The 17,079-nt window shown below is 46.9% G+C and overlaps 1 protein-coding gene across 2 annotated transcripts in view; it reads left to right on the top strand.

Annotated features, from left to right (window-relative positions):
- Positions 1 to 11,500, top strand: part of FOXO3 (forkhead box O3) — a 97,584-nt gene extending 86,084 nt beyond the window's left edge. For both annotated transcript variants that reach the window (XM_074580992.1, XM_074580991.1), the window contains one exon: positions 7,272 to 11,500. In XM_074580992.1, the coding sequence (XP_074437093.1) occupies positions 7,272 to 7,289 (18 nt within the window). In that variant the 3' untranslated portion in view covers positions 7,290 to 11,500. The remainder of the gene's footprint in view (positions 1 to 7,271) is intronic.
- Positions 11,501 to 17,079: the final 5,579 nt, after the last annotated feature.

The raw sequence follows: 17,079 nt of genomic DNA, 5'->3' as shown, positions 1-17,079 counted from the left end.
CCCCAGTGCTTTCCTCCCTGGATCAGCAGCAGGCAGGTTTTATTACAGAATGAGTCTTCACAAATTGTCTTTTTCATGTGAATGAGCCGTAATGATTGTTTAGAGCTGCCGATCAGTGTTGGTCCCCAGATGTGCTGTTGCCTGATAGCTGGGATGGTTACAGGTGGTTTTTCTTTTTTCTTTCCTTCTTTTGGGCTAGACTTTTAAATAGCCCCCCGAAAAACATATTTTCTTGAAGAAGCGCATAATAAGAGATCCTTTTTAGAAACATAACGTCATGCGGCTGAGGAAAGGTCGAGATCTTTTTTCATAGCAATTCAGCACTCAGCCAAGGTGATGAACTGACAGCTGGGGAGGTTTAAGTCTTGTGTTGATGACAGCCAAAGAGCAGAGGTATAGCGTAGGCAGCAGGAGTGCACATATTTGAGTAGTATCGTACGTAAATAGGTGGCCTTTCTTTCCTGGCCTGGGGAGGGAGGATAAAGGAAGGATGCTCACACACCACCACCCTGGGCACCCAGCGCTGCTGGTGGAGAGTCTCCAGCAGGATGCTCCCATCAGCGCTGCCCCTGACCGAGTCCCACACGGTGCATGGGGACACTGACCCCATTAAATCAGGTACCTGCGGCTGGGTGGTGGGAATGCTCCGCTCTGGTCCGGTCTACGGGGGCTATTTAATCAGCTTTTCCACTCAGATTACCACGCGGGGTGGCAGTTGTTGGAGTCTGGCAGAGCGGACATCTGCTGAGCAGTAATCGGACGGAGACGCAGCTCAGCTAACGGAGGCCACTGTGTAGCCGCGGTTGTCTGCCATTTCACCAGGAAAAAAGCCACTTTTCCCAGATGATGCCGTGGCAAATGGCTTGCATTTATGCACTTTTACAGCTGAGCTGAATATCTTGCCCATTGTTTTTCCCTTGTACTGCCTGCTTCTCCTGGCTTTCATAGGTAATTTCTTTCATACAAATATAGAGAAAATCTGGTTTTGAGGAAGGACCTTCTCTCTCTTGCCTTTTCTACCACTTGGAAGTCATGATGGAGGATGTCCTGCCTTATATCAACATGGTGGAAGTCCTTTTGTGTGACCTGTGTGAGCACGATTGGCCTGTCATTTTACTGCAGAGGAAAATGAGAAGACTCCTTAGCAGGGAGGGTGGTTTTAAAACAGGCTTGGTACCTGGCAGAGAAAAAGAAACTCTGTGGGGACATTCAGAATAAAGCGTACGTAGCATGTTTCCATAGTGCTGTAAACGCATAATTCAGGATGTTTCCAGCCATGCAGGTACCTTTTGCTCTAAACAGTGGCTCTTATTCTTCAGATTCAAAAGTGTGACCACAATCCTTCTGTGTTTTTGCTCAGGTGCAGTAGTTACCCATCCTTTTCTGATCCGTGGTAGAGGTCTCCTTCCTAATGCTCCTGGATGCCTAAAAAAAGCACTGTTATTCCAGCTGATGCACTTTACCCCTAACAGAAGTTGTATTTTGCAAATATTTTTGGCCTGCTTCCTCTAATCCAGCAGTATCCTGCCTAAAAACTGCTGTGTTGGACTTCCAGGCTGATGTCTCTCAGTCAATGGCCCATAATTTCCCATGAGTTCCACCTCCCTCCTCAGGCCCCTGAAAGACAGGGAAGGGGTAGAATTTACCATAAAAATGTCATGTAAGAAGCCTGGAGACTTTGTAGAGAGATGATGTCCTGTACCTAAACTCTTCTCTGTTGGCCAGGATTGGCAGAAGATTGAACCCAGCCAGATATGATGGCTCTCAACAGCAGTTGGGTGTCAGCAGTGCTTGTGCTGGAAAGACGGCGTAACTGCACACTGACATGTCTGTAGGTGTAAAAACAAGTGTGTCAGCATACGGCCTTCTGGTATCGGCAACAAGGCAGTGACACATGTGGTGGAGTCTGCATGTGCCTGCTCCTCTTGCGAGCAAGTGCAGAATTTCCTGTGAATTTGAGTATTCAGTATTGGGTCCTGATATATTAGCAAAACCCCGATCTGCTTTTCCTTTTAAACGTGTGAGTACGGGTGGACCAGTTTCTCTCTGGATGTCTCCTTTTCATCTGTAAAGAGGGTAGAAGGGACCTTATCCACCTTTGAGGGTAAAATGAACTGCCCAGAGAAGTGTTGGACTCTCCCTTGCTGGAAATATTCCAGACTTGGCTTGGCAGGGCCTTGAATAACCTAACTGAAGGCCCTGCCTTCAAACAGAAGGTTGGGCCAGGTGATGCTGAGTCCCTTCCAGCCTGGACTTCTCGATGATTCTGTAGGCAAGTGGGACATCAGAATAACACGCCTATCAATAGTTGTGGCACCTGACTACAGTTCTGGGCAAGCCTTTTGTCCCAGGGAGCTGATACAGGGTGAGAGAATGATCTGCTGTCTTTGGATACATTTACTTTCAAAATACTTGGTTATCTGCTATCGTATACAATGTTTCTTAGAGTGGAAGAGCAGCAACAGAAGGAAAAGAGACACTTTCCTGCTTTACGTGCCTGTGCAAGTACCAGCACAGCAGCTTTTTAGCTCCCATAAGGCTTAGTTCTGGGCCGGCGTTCTTCCTCTTTCCACCCTTCTCCCTCACTCGCTGCCCCCGATTCTGAGCTGGAAAAAAAATCTATTTTTATGAGTAGAACTTAAAAAGTGAAGTTGCAACATGCCTGAAAGTTCATGAAAGAAACCGCATTAAGTCGCCAGCCGTTTTTTTCCCATTGGGCTTCACACCCGGACCTCAGCGTTGGCTCTCAGCACAGAACCTTCCTCGTGCAGCCAATGCTAAGCCTCTAGGGTGTCGCTGTGGCATACCTGCCATGGCATCGGGATTCCTCATTTTTATTCTGCTTGAACAAAAAATCTCATGCTGCAATTTTGTCATAATAGAAGGATTGGCCACAGTAGTTATCTTCCTTACTTGTTTCTAAACAAATACGGTGTATTCTTCAGTCTTGAGCTGTGAAACCTCAGGCAGAATATTAACTTGTAACCACACGTAATCAAGTCTTGCTTTTTAAGCCTACCCCTGTTTTGGATGAGAAGCTGTACTGCTGGCGTCGATGACACATCAAGGGGCAGAGGCAGCAGAATGAATGCACATCTGTCACTAAAGGACGCAAGTTTCCTTCAAAATGTTTGTCTCTGGACAGTAAAAGTAATTATTGGGGTTTCCTGTCCCTGGGGAGTTGTTACAGAGTGGTACCCAGGGAAAACACTTGTTTTACAGACCTCTAAGCGGTGGTATTTTTCAAGATGTGATCCACTCAGCAAATCAGGAGGTCCTTGGTAGGTTGCCGTACAGAGGAGCTGTGTGTTGCTAGTGCAGTTTCTCATGCCATAATTACGTAAAGGAGCACATAGGATTTCTTTTAACAGAAGACTCTATGTGCTGATTGTTACGTTAGCTTACTGATAAACTTAACACCACTGCATGTTATCTGTGTTGTGCTCTGGGGACCATTGATGTGTCACCTTTCTATTCTGAAGAAATTCCCAGTGCTGCGTAATTGCACTGTTGGGAATCAAAGGGAGAAGGCAACAGGCAGCAGATGATCCTTCAGAGCTGATCTGATGGTGCCCAAGCTGGCGTGGGGCTTGGGAGAAGGCCACCCGGTGAAGTGGTGGAATGATGGGAGACGGAGGTGAGGAAATGTTGCTGGAGGGAAATCACAACCAACAGCTCAGCCACAGAGTAAAGCAAGAGTAGCAGTTGTAACTCGTCAGTAGCAAGGTAGAGGATGGGAGGGCAGGGAAAATGACAGAAGAGAGGGGCATCTAATTTCCCACATAACTGCTTGCAAGCTGAAGAATTATAAAATACAGAAACACTTGCTTTTTGTTCTACACTCTTCCACCAAACAGGATAAACAGATTTAGCATCTGGCATTCAAAATGTCTGTGGGACATGACAAAGCAGGAGTTCATCCTCACCCCTTACTTAATACTTTTTCTGTTTCTGTTTTAAAGTCATTATTTTCACCAACCACATGCATAATACTTGCATAAGCCATAGCTTGATATATACTATGGATTCTTCTAATGTCCAGCAGAGGTATCTTGTTCCAGCCTTCTGTACCCAGGGGCGCAAAACATCCGTCTTGGAATTGCCTCTGCTTTCAGTGCGTGCATGTGTGTGGGACAGAGCCCGGGTATCAATGCAGTTGTGAAGACCGCACTCCAAAATAAAGCCTTCACCCTCTTCAGAAGAAAGTCTCAAGAAAAGGAAGTCTAAGAAACTTCAGGAGAAAGTCTAAAATTCCTCCTTCCTTTCCACTCCCTGAGGACTGAAAATGGGCTTCAGGTTTGGCAGAGGAGCTTTTCAAGGGAGAACTGAATTTTCCAGGGAGTGGCTTAAGAGGTACAGGCAGATGATGTTTTCCAGCAGTGCCCTTTTTGGGGCACTCCAGCCTAAGAAACAGCAAACCATACCACACCTGAGAGGGGGGCTCTATGCCTTTGTTGTGGCAAGTTAGCAAGTGCTGCTCTAGCCCACCAGCCCTGCTAGACCTCACCTTTCTTGTATCCCTCCTTCACCTCTTTTCTATGTATTTCTTTCATTACTCCCTGTGCTCATACTTCTATGGCTCTTACCCCCAAAACAGAACACAATAGTAAAGGCCAGGAAAAAGGATAAAGTGGAGTCTGGAGTACTTAACCTGGAGAGCTGCATGTTGCCCTTAGAGGACAGCATCATCCTGGCTCACCAGAGGAGAAACCCCATCTGCCTCTGCAAATTCAGGGTGACGCTCCAGAGCATGAATTTTACCCGTGGCCGTCAGGAATGGGAGAAAATCTCGTGGTGGCTCAGGATGCAGCTGGAGATTTTGGGGGCAGGAAGAGAGGAACACTGGGGAGTTGTGGTTGAGGACCATTGATAAACTGGAGTCCTTGCTTCCCTGCCCGATACAGTTTTCATTGCTGTGAAGCAGCAGGCTGCTAGCTCAGGCTTAACAGAGGCGTTTTGTGGCGAGGCAGAAAGCGAGAGTGTGTGGGTCTATTACAGACTTTAATGGGGTAATTTGAAGGCAGGCAGGTTAAGACTTTGATCTACTACTTTTCGGTTTTTGATCCATTTGCAGAGTCCATGTAAACAGAGCTGTGAAAAGGGAGCGTGGTTTGGTTCTGCTATGAGCAAATTTCACCGCAGCTGTGTGTCTGTCTCCTAAATGTTGGCACTGTCTGAAGGATGGGTGTCCCCAGGAAAAAATGTCAGGCAATGCCACTTCCACAAATGATGCTCATCATCATCCGTCCTCCAGTTTTTTTCTCTTGTCACTTTGTTTCATAGTATAATGTTTAACATACATTTTTTAATTTAAACGTTAAACACGACTCTGGTACTTCCTCAGGAGTTTCTGTACTCGTTGACTTTTAATTAATAGCTCCGTTCAAAGTCAGCAAGACTTCTCACACATGCTGAAGTTGAGGCTACGCTCAGCATAAGTGGTGGCTGCAGGAGAGCGAGCCGGCTTGCCGGGCTGCGGCGTGCGGGACCTGCGCCTTGCCTTCGGATGAGGTTGTGCTTTGGGAAGTCACCTGTTCCCAGCCCCCCTGGCGCTGAGGCTTTAGGGAGAAGTAGAGAAAAGGGCATGCAGTCCTTTGAGTTGCATACGAGCCACTAGCCAGGTTTTACTGGGGTCTACCAGGCTTGTCTGTCTGTCTTCTGCTGACCTTGTTACGGGCATCAGGACACACTTACCAAATGGAATCGTTGCCAGGCAGTCACGTTAACGAACGGCTAGCGTTAATTTGCCCTTTGAAAATGAAGAAATCAATATGTTGATCCAGTCAGAAATCCCTTTATTCACAAAACAGTCTACCCCAAGCCCCTCCACATAATTAAGGCTAAAGCCAAATTTTGTTTGGGTGAAAACACGCAATCTGTCTGCTCCCTAAGCTCTGCTGAATGAAGTTCTCCCCTAATGGTGCAGGGAGCAGCTGTCACGCTGTTGCTCTAATAACCATGAGACAAAAAATGATTAAATTTCCATCAATCATTTAGCATTATCAGAATAAGTCATTTAAATAAAATGTTATCATAGGATCAGTGCCTGGCACCTTAGAAAGGAGAGGGGTAGTGGTGGAGAGTCATCTCATGACAGCCGTTGAGTGATCCCCCTTGCAGGAGATGCGGGTCCAGATTAATCCAGCAGTCCCTCTTAAGTCCATCATTTTTCATGAGGGTGACTGATACCAGGATCTTTCGATGGCAAAGACATTCCTGTAATCAACTCAAATGGCTTTTTGGTTTCAACAAGTGTCCCCTTGTTCTTGCACTATATGAAGAAGTCACCAATGAGTCATCCTGTGGAAAATCCTTAACAGGTTCTAAGTGGTATGGGGGACTAGGCCCTGGTTTCAGAAGCCATTTAATAGCCAGAAGTTAAATGCCCAGCAACGCGGATGGCTACCGAGTAGGCCTTCTGAAAGGATTTCATGGGAATATTTAAATGTGTATACTTTTCCAAAACTTTACTTGGTGCCTGCCTGTGTCTTTAAGCCACTGAGTAACTTTAAAAACCTGTCCCCTTGGCCCCCTTGGTTGAAATGTTCATCTGTTTTCAGTGTTTACCTACTTGCCATGTCCCTTTGTAGTCATCTTCATGCTGCATCCAAGGTGTCTTCCCAGTGTTTTTCCCTCTGCAGAGAAGTTTCGTGGCTATAGAATAAGCTGGACCCTAACCCCATTTTTAAAGTCGAGTGGACTCTGTCTGTTGACGGTGTGTTGCATGAGCAGGAAAACGGAGAACTCCAAAGTCCGAAGCAAAAGCTCTTCCCTGCTTCTCTTGAGCAGCCTCCTTTGGCTGTCCTTCAAGGGCACTGGTCAATGTCAAACACTGATGGAAGATTTGTCCAGCGTTTTGGTGGTGCTGAGAAAGGGTGATCAAGAAAAATGGAGAAAAGATGGAGGATCCTTCCATGCTTCACCTGGAAATACGCTTAGCAAATAGATGATGCACTGGATTTCTGTAAATCAGACTTGGCCATTGGTTTTTTTTTTGGAAAGAGGGTTTTTCTTTCCTGCTTGGGAGCAGCTAAGCCAGCAAGGAAGCACACTCAAACCATGGCAAGGGAGAAGCATCTTCAGGCAGGGCCACAGCACGGCTTATTCCTTGCTACAAGTGTGAAGCTTCTGGGTGCAAACAAATCAAAATTGATTGTCAGTGTAAGCTGTTGTTGGGTTTGGAGGTTTGCTCGGTTGCCTTTTTTTGTTGTGTTTTCTTCCTACATGCAGCAGTCTCACTGTCTTTTCTTCTTTTTCTTCTTCTTCTCCAGGCCCTCAAACTGACATGAGATGTAGAAAGAGAACCCTTTGCCAAATCTGCTGTCAGCAAGTGGACAGTGATACTGTTTACAGCTTACGACCTTTGTGAACCCTGCATTATTTTCCTAACGAAGCAGACTGTTAATCGGCCCCTTACCGGAGTGAAGATCCTCTTTTTATTTTTTCTTTTTTTTTTTCCTTCTCTTTTTTTTGGGAATTGAACTCATTCTGAAGTATGCAAAATCTTCCTTTTCTGGGATGGCCAAGCACCTGCTGTGGAGACAATGTTCAGCACCATCCTGTTGAGAACACACTGTGTAGCCTTTACAGTAGTTACTTGTCAATGAGTATGTGGTGTTTCAATATATTAATGGTTTATGGGATGTTTTTAAGTTGGCTTTTCTTTTTGGAGGTTTTTCCCATCTGCCCACCCTCCCCCCTACAACCTCCAGTTTGATTTCCTTAGATTTTTGACCGTATTTGCTTTCTCTCCCTGGGGAATCTAAAGTACCGTGCCCACGCAAGGAGATGATCGTAACCCAACACTGCTCAGACGTCAGGGTTTTCTGAATATACAGCGTTTGTTTTACCAATCAACCGTCTGAATTCCAGAGAGAGGTGATGAGTGTGGTCTGTTTGTTTGTTGGGTTGGTTTGTTTGTTTCTTTCTTATCCTTCCCTTAAATTGAATGGTACACTCCTGTTTTCCGTAAGCGTCAGACCAGGGTTGATTGCAAGCCGAGGGAAACTGGCGAGTTTGCCACTTGGCTCGTGAGGATGGACTGATGGCGGGTGCCGTGGCCCCCACGGGTGCTGAGGCAGGAGCCCCTTTTGCCACCCGCCAGAGCGGGCTCCCCCCTCCTGCCTTCTGTTAGCCCCCTACTGCCACAGCAGGCTAGTAAGGAGGTAAAAAGCTGAGCTGGCAGACAAGTGGAACATAGCCACCTGTAAAGCTGTGTTTGAAAAAGCAAAAATTAAGGGAAATAACGCCACTTCGCAGAAAAGCTAAGTGTAGAGGCTGGGCATCGGCAGGTGACTTGCAGTGGCGACGCCGGGAGCTGAGGCACAGGTCATTGCAGGGTGTGTTACTGCATCAGTGATCCTTCCTTGTTGTTTTTGTTTTGTTTTGGACATATCCTTGATTATTTTTTTCCTTCTCATTATGTATAATCTGTTGTGGCAGAAGAAGCAGGAGAGGGAATGGCAAGGTGACAGTATCATACAAATGGCTTTTCGTATGGGTATAGATTGTAACAGGATAAATGACACTGAAAGACAAGGCAGTTTTATATATTTTGCTTCTAAGATTTTCTTTTGTAAAATGAATAATAATTAATAATAATAATGAATAAAAGGTATGGTGCTGTATAGATCCTCTCTATAATCTGGAAAGTTTGATTACTTTTTATTAGTATCTTTGGGGGGGGAGGGATACAAAAAAAGAGGGGAAAACACCAATGGTACATAGGAACTCGGTATGAAGAGGTTCTGAATAGGACAGTGTATACATAATTCTCCAAAGCGATATATGAATTTTTTTTTTCTTTGCATAAAAGCATTATGCATATAAATATATAAATATATTTTATTATGTACAGAAATGGATCATTATGCATGGATGTTAGGAAAAAAAACAACCCCAAACTAGCATTTTAACCCGAAGTCTCAGTGCATGAGTTCCCACCGACCCGTGTCCCATGCAATGTGGAGTGACTCCCTCTCGCCACTGCCACCGCACACGCACAGTCTTGCACACACAAACACAAACACACACACACACGCACGCACGCATTCGTGGGCCCTTCCTCGCTCATTACTTTCCAGGTCCCCGAGGTGATGTTAGTGAAACAACAGCTCCTAGTGTGATGGAAGTTTTGTTTTTTGTATCGTAACCCCCACGCTGTTCTCTCGTAAAGATGCACCTCTTGGTTTCTCCCCGCAGTTATGACTGTGTAGCCTCCGTGCCGTTGTGGTTATCGTAGCCCTGTAGCATATCAACTCTTCCAAGCAGCCAAGGGTTTATCATTTGCCTTTTAAAAAAACTTCTCTTTTCTTTTTACACTGAGGTGGTCCATTTGACAGCGTGGGGACCAGTTTATTACATTTATTGGAGTTAACTGATGCTCATTGCCCCTCTCTGTCAGCAGCCAGCTACCCAGGACGCTCAAGTAGCACAGTGGTCACCTGGGCTAGAGGTCGCTTTGCTTATTGGAGTCCAGTTGCAGGCACCTTTTACTAAGGTTGGTCGAGCACTTTATCACCAGCCTCCCCTGAGTGCGTAGCATTAGCTCTCAGCTTCCCGGCACACCCCGAAATGCGAGTGTACACTGAAGGACATCCCTCAGGTGCTCTTTTCCCCGAGGTTCCTCCACGGTTGCCATCCTATGGCTGGACTTGTGCCCCTGCCCCTTGGTTTTGGCCACCGGCAGAGCTCACTCAGTGGCTCCCTGTGCCAGGGCACAGAATTTGTCCCCTGAACAAGTGAGCCTCCAGTGAGACCCGAGGTACCTGCCCAAAGACCACTAACCAGGCCACTGACAGCAACCAGTAAGGCCTGACTTGATGGTATGGCCAAGGTGACCAAAATCCATCATTTTATTTTTTTTTTCTTGGTAGGGATGCAGTTCTTGTCAAAGGCAAGAGAAGGCCCGTTAGCTGTAACCAAATGGGGGCAACTTGTGGTCTGCTACGGCAGCCTAGCCCCCGGAGTCCAACGGAGCTAGCTCCCCCTGGCAGAAATGAGAGAGAAAACTATGGTCCCCTCTGTTCATAAAATGGAGAAAAAACACTTTTGATTTGGAGACAGCCTGTCAATGGCAGAGAAGTTCTTTTAAAACAAGAATAAAAAAATTAAAAGCATTAGCAGCTGAAAGGCTTAACCTGCCTCCCACCAATGTTAAGGAAAATATTTCCATTGGTGTGGCTGGGACACCTCGGGCACCTTGCTTTGGAGAACATCCCAACACTTGCGGAAGAGGGGTGGACTGGGCCAGCCTCTTCATTTTGATTTGGTTTCTCTTGCTCATTTTTGGGGCCAAAATTTTCAAACGGAAGTGCCTGGTGTCAGGCAGCGAACGTGGGGGACTCCAGCATGGTGGCACGGAGCGAGCTGTTCTGCCCTCGCCGCTTCTCGAAGGAGGGAGAGGTGCCAGGTTCCCTCAGTCCCAGGAGAAGGTCAGCACCCTCTACGCCTGCCAAGGTGCCCAGCAAACACGCTCCTCTCCAGAGGTGCTAAATAAATCTCCCTGAATTCAAAGGGTCACTTACTTAGGTGTCAAAACACAGGCTGATTTTGGGAACCTACCTTTGGAAAATATGGCCGTTAACTCTTTGAACATGTTTATGCCTAGACATTTTTCTTCTGAAACTGTGTAAAACAGATAAAGGTCCGGAAGAATTATGTAGTTATCTTTTAAACACTTGGTCTAAACAAAAGATCTAAAAAGGTGACATTCATGCAGTTCCTAGTCACAGGTTTGGGGCTTGATTTAATGATTTTGTAAAAAAATTTTCTCTTGAGAATCATTGGATAGTTGACCACTGCTTAACTCCAGAAATGTTTGTGCCACCGCTTCAAAAAGTTAACCTTTTAGGTCATGTATTTCTCTAAAATGATGTCATTGCTTGGCAATCGGTGTCCTGTAAGTGTTTCTAGTACACAGTATACCTTAGGAATTGCCAACAGATGCGAAGGGGGACCAGATACATTTCGTTACTATGGGTTGGAAAAAATGGATTGTACATTTGGCTTCACATGTTTAACTTTTTTTTAAAAAAAGTTGCATGATTGGAAAAAATATGTATACAGTATCTGTAAAACTGTTTTATCTGTTTTTGTTTCAAGCCATGTAAATTGGAAGAATATTAAATCCACAGCCTTATCGCGCATGGCCGTCTTTACATACCGAAGAGCTGAACAGTTTATACTTTTCATTTGGGCTATCTTGTACTTTCATTTGAAAGCAGACACTCTCATGTTGCAGTCTTACTGAGGATTTTATATTAAAAAAAAAAGAAAAAAGATGCTGCCCTGGAGGAATATACTACCTTACTACACAGAGGTTGGAAGGAAGTTTGTTTTGGAGCAAAACCTGCCCCTTTCCAAAGGAAGTAGAGACGCAGTGCTTACTCCACTTGGTGTTAGTAGATATTGCCTTGTGTATTCCATTTTAAATTGTAATCTAGTTTGTAAAAGAGATGGTGACGCATGTAAATAAAGCATAATGGATCTCTACATTGCACATTTGCCTTTGCTCTGGTTTATTGTGTAGCGGACAGACATCTATACACAGGACCTGGAGAAGGGGTGACTTCCAAGCAGTGGGTGAAACCAGCTGGTGGGGGGTGTGGGGCTGGGGAGGGGGCCTTGTCCTGCATCCTCTGGAGTCTCTCAATGCATATTTATGTGGGCCTCTGCACTGCAACCCTTCAGCCAAGTCAACGTAGTTTTGGTGGTCAAATAACTCCCAGCAGGATCGAAAGAAGCGTGGCCAGCAGGTCAAGGGAGGTGATTCTGTGCCTCTACTCTGCTCTCATGAGACCCCACCTGGAGTACTGCATCCAGCTCTGGGGGCCCCAGCATAAGAAGGACATGAAACTGTTGGAATGGGTCCAGAGGAGGGCCACAAAGATGAGCAGAGGGCTGGAGCACCTCTCCTATGAGTACAGGCTGAGCGAGTTGAGGTTGTTCTGCTTGGAGAAGAGAAGGCTCTAGGAAGACCTTATAGCGGCCTTCCAGTACCTGAAGGGGGCCTACACAAAAGGTGTGAAGGGACTCTCTTATCAGGGAGTGCAGTGATAGGACAAGGGGTAACAGTTTTAAACTGAGAGAGGGGAGATTTATATTAAATGTCAGGAAAAAATTCTTTACTATGAGCGTGGTGAGGCACTGGAACAGTTGCCCAGAGAAGCTGTGGATGCCCCATCCCTGGAAGTGTTCAAGGCCAGGCTGGATGGGGCTTTGAGCAGCCTGGTCTAGTGGGAGGCGTCCCTGCCCATGGCAGAGTGGTTGGAACTACATGATCTTTAAGGTCCCTTCCAACCCAAACCATTCTGTGATTCTATGATTTACTGCTTCTAAAAATCACAAAGTTCACTTGATGGGGGAGTGGGAAGTTGTCCCTTGGGATGGCGGCGTCACCCGGCAGCTGCAGCCCAGCTAGCCCGTCCTGAGAGACAAGCAGCCCAACTGCAAGAAGAGTTACACTCCCCCACTGTGGGCTTGGCTGGGTTTCAAACTGTCTTTGAAAAATGCCTGGAGTTCTTGAAACCACCCGTTTGGGATTTGGGATAAGAAAACCAGCAGCCTGACTCTGCGGAAAGTTATACCGAGGGCTCTGGCCAAGGCACAGGAGAGCGTGCTCAGAAACATGAGCCATGTCGACAAAAAACTGACGGGGAGCCACAGATGTATATGGGTTTTCGGAGTAATTTTGCAAGAGTAAATGATAATTTTTGAGGAAGAGGAGCCTTTTTGCACAGCAGGGAGGGGTTTCCCATGACTCTGCGGGGACAAGGGCCGTGTTGTCCGTGCAAAGCCCACGGGAGCTGAAGTACTGCAGTATGAAGAGCAGCTTGGGGATATCCCTTGTTTAGCACAGCAAGAGCTATTCAGGCTTTGTCCTAACTAGAGATAGCCTGAAATATTGCAAGATCCCACCAGAAAATAGCTTTTGGCCAGGATGAAGTGTGCGTTCGCCTTCCCAGAGTGAGAGCGCACTCATCCTGCAGCAATTCCAGCTTCTCCTCGGAAATGGAGCTGGTTTGCTTGATTTTTCTGAAGGCTCCTCCAACAGTGCTCTGGCAGGGAGCCAGACCCATGTCCTCCACCTCGTTGGCATCGCCCCACTGGTATTTAGGACAAATGATGGGAGCGTTTGTCCTGGTGAGGTGTCAGGTGGAAGAACCTCGGCTTTGACCTGCATTTTGGCAGGGGCAGCGGCAGCGACGTTGAGCTGATCAAACCCTGGGCGAGTTTTGTGCTGAACCTACTGGGTTGTGTTGTGCAATGCCTGTAGCTGTGACCTTCAGTTCACCCGGCCTTGGAATAGATCGTTCTTATCTTTCAGAGTACTTTCAAAATAAGTTCCAAACATTTTAAACTTCTCCGAGTTGTCCCAGAAGACAAAAGGCTTTTCGAGCTGCTGCTGCCGAGACTGGTGAGGCAACCGAGAGCTATTTCGGGAGCTCCCCGCCACATATGCTGAGTTGCGAGTTCAACCAGACCAGGGAAAACAGTATTTTACAGCTCTTGTTTGGCTACCACTGCCAAGGAAGTTAGGGTTGCTGCTTTCAAGAAGATTGAGATAAGCAAACCTGGGAGGCTACCTCTTTTTCTGGTGGAGTCATCCTGACTAGTATCTCCCCGTTCAAAAGGAGGACTTCTTGGGTGAAGTGAAGCCCAAGCCAGATGGAGTAGATACGGCTCTCGCTGGCGCACAGATTCATCCCGCTGCCAGCAACTTCTGCAGTGTCTCATCGCTTCTCTGTTTGCCCGACCCAGCCCACAGAGCTTTTTTCCCACTGGCTCTGCCTGTGGAATTTTTTTAAAATGAAAATACTTTTATCGTGTAAACACAAAACATAGAAAATTCCATTAGGAAAAAAAAAAAAGCTTGCTTTTTTTCTTTAACTGCTATTTAAATCTTTACAAAACCTTGGAACTGTCTGACAAAATTCAGAAACTCCATTTTGGATTTTTTTTATTTTTGCACTTGGATTTTCTTTTCATACTAATGACACCAGTAGCTTTGCATGTGCCACAACATTTACTTATTAGAACAAAGCGTCTCCTGCTTTTATTGTTTGATGCTTTGATGACATACCAAGAAACCGATTTAATCTAGAAAATGAGATAAAATGTCTCGATTCAGTAGGAACAATTGGCCTAAATGAAGGTAACTGTTGTAACGTTCTTTTAATGTTGCATTTTGCCAGGCAGGTTTAGAGGTATCTGTATCCTGTGAAGGACATGTGGTGAAATGGGGGAAAACAGTAAAAATATATGACGTCTCATGAAAATCTTTCCAACTTCCAAGACAAATATGATCCTGATCAGGATTACGCACACACACAATTTTCAGTCTTTTTTACGTGGTACCTTAAAACTTTGGTTTTGCTGAAATTCAAAGCACAAGGCAATTCCCAAGTGCCGCCGTTCCCCGGGGATTGGCGGTGCCAATGGCTGTGCATGCCACCCTGCTGCGCACGCCCTGATGAGCATCGAGGCCGCCGCCAGCACCGGTGGCATGTGCCACCACATGGAGTTCAGGCTTCAGCTCTGTTTCATGCCCTGGGGGCCACTGTAAGCCCCCGCAGCTGGTGGAGGGAGGTGCCGAGGAAGGAGGATGGGGAGGACGTCAGTGGGAGCGAAGCATGGCAGATGCCAGCAGCTCTGGTATTCATGTGTCACACGAGACCTCTCTGAAGCTTCATCTGCTGCATTGGACCATGGATCCTTAGAATCATAGAACCATAGGGTTGGAAGGGACCTCTGGAGATCATCTAGTCCAACCCCCCTGCCAGAGCAGGGTCACCCAGAGCAGGTTGCACAGGAACGCGTCCAGGCGGGTTTGGAATGTCTCCAGAGATGGAGACTCCACCTCCTCTCTGGGCAGCCTGTGCCAGTGCTCTGCCACCCTCAAAGGAAAGAAGTTCCTCCTCATGTTTAGGTGGAACTTCCTCTGCTCAAGTTTGTGCCCGTTACCTCTTGTCCTGTCGCTGGGCTCCACTGAAAAGAGCCTGACCCCATCCTCCTGACACCCACCCTTTAAGTATTTATAAGTGTTGATAAGGTCCCCCCTCAGTCGTCTTTTTTCCAGACTGAAGAGACCCAAGTCCCTCAGCCTTTCTCCATAAGAGAGGTGTTCCAGTCCTCTAATCATCTTTGTAGCCCTTTGCTGTACCCTCTCCGGCAGTTCTCTGTCCCTCTTGAACCGGGGAGCCCAGAACTGGACACAGTACTCCAGGTGCGGCCTCACCAAGACAGAGTAGAGGGGGGGATGACCTCCCTCAACCTGGTGGCCACACTCTTCTTGATGCACCCCAGGATGCCATTGGCCTTCTTGGCCACGAGGGCACATTGCTGGCTCATGGTCGCCCTGTTGTCCACCAGGACTCCCAGGTCTCTTTCAGCTGAGCTGCTCTCCAGCAGGTCAGCCCCCAACCTGTCCTGGTGCATGGGGTTATTCCTCCCCAGGTGCAGCACCCTACACTTGCCCTTGTTGAATTTCATAAGGTTCCTCTTTGCCCAACTCTCCGGCCTGTCCAGGTCTCTCTGTACGGCGGCACAGCCTTCCGGTGTGTCAGCCACCCCCCCCAGCTTTGTGTCATCGGCAAACTTGCTGAGGGTGCACTCTATCCCCTCGTCCAGGTCATTGATGAATATATTGAAGAGGACTGGACCCAGTACTGACCCCTTCTACTGTTTGTAACCACCTTGGAAAAGGGCAGCATCAGTTAGAAAGTGCTAATTAAGAAATGCAGTTGTACTCTGATCTCCAAAGCAAAAAGACGGAGGAAAGCTGTGCATTGATATGACCACCTCGGAGGTGCTTCCTGGGGAGCGGCAGAGGATGCTGCTCCTGACGCCTTCCCCTCCAGGAGGGTGAGATCCAGCCTTTCCATCTGTGAATGATGGGCATGGTGTCTGGGCAGCCTCTCATGTCGCATTTGTTGTTTCAGTAGAAAATTCATACTTCATCAGCACTTTATTTTAAATCTCTATAGGCTCCTTTTACTTAAGGCTATCCAGGCTTGTACACCATTAACTAGTTCATGGATGAATGTCCGGGAGAAAAGTCAGTGCTTAGAAAGCAATTTGTAACAGACATAAAATAAAAAAAAAAACCTTAGTCCTTTTACTCATTAAATGAAACCCATTGTCATTCACACTTCTCTTGAGAGTCATACTTGCGATATCAAACTGCGTTATCAACCTCAGTGTGCATCTGTTAAGCAAAATTTATGGCGAGACTGCCTCATTTATACAGACATTTTTGCTATGCACTGCCACTCAGCCTAGTGGGCTCCTATGGAAAAGCCACAATTTAAGTCAAAACCTACTGTGCCTGAGCGGTTACAAAATTATAGTGGCTTTCAGAGCTAGGAGATATCAAAGTCTCTTCCTGGGGAAGGCAGCTACCTTCAGGTGTCTGCTCCGAAGCTTCTGCCTCTAGGACTACAGCTAGGAGGAGAAGGTAGCACAGGGAAAGGTCAGATGCGGATGTACAGGGGGGTCTTCACTTTGCAGTTGAGTTGTGTTTGCTCTGCAGCCCGGGTAAGGTGGGCTACCTTGTTGTCAGCAAAGGGTCAGCGCTAATTATCTTACCCCAGAGTAGGAGCAGTTATGTGGGAACTTACCCTGCAGTAACACAAATACAAAGCCTCGCTTCCTTTTCTCTATCTCCTCTGTAACTGGCACTTCAGGGTGAGCCCATTTCACTCTGTTTTTCACTAGAGGACATCAAGGTGACAAGTCGTCTGCAGAAAGTGCCCTGAATTGCTGGCTTTTGGGGGACTTGGCTGAGACTCTGTTGCTATATTTCCAGCCTCTTAAAACTTCTGCCTGAATATCTTTGCTTTTCCACAATCTCTTCACCTCACATCGCTGAAGCTGTGTTCTCTTGTTGAGAAAGGGCCTTAGCGACGATGACGTGATGTTGCTGCTAGCGGGAGACTCCCTCGGTTTGACTGTCCCTCAAAAACGCAGGGGCCAGCTCCCACCTTACCTGTCTCATGGGCCATGCACCCGAGCCGGCTCCTCTGTGTGTGCACAGAGAAAACTGCAAGAGCTGTGAGGGTACAGGAATGGCAAATAAGG

This window comes from Larus michahellis, chromosome 3, assembly GCF_964199755.1.
Source record: "Larus michahellis chromosome 3, bLarMic1.1, whole genome shotgun sequence".
Lineage (NCBI taxonomy): Eukaryota > Metazoa > Chordata > Aves > Charadriiformes > Laridae > Larus > Larus michahellis.
Note: the sequence above shows the minus strand (reverse complement) of the source record. Positions and strands in the feature narration are given on the sequence as shown.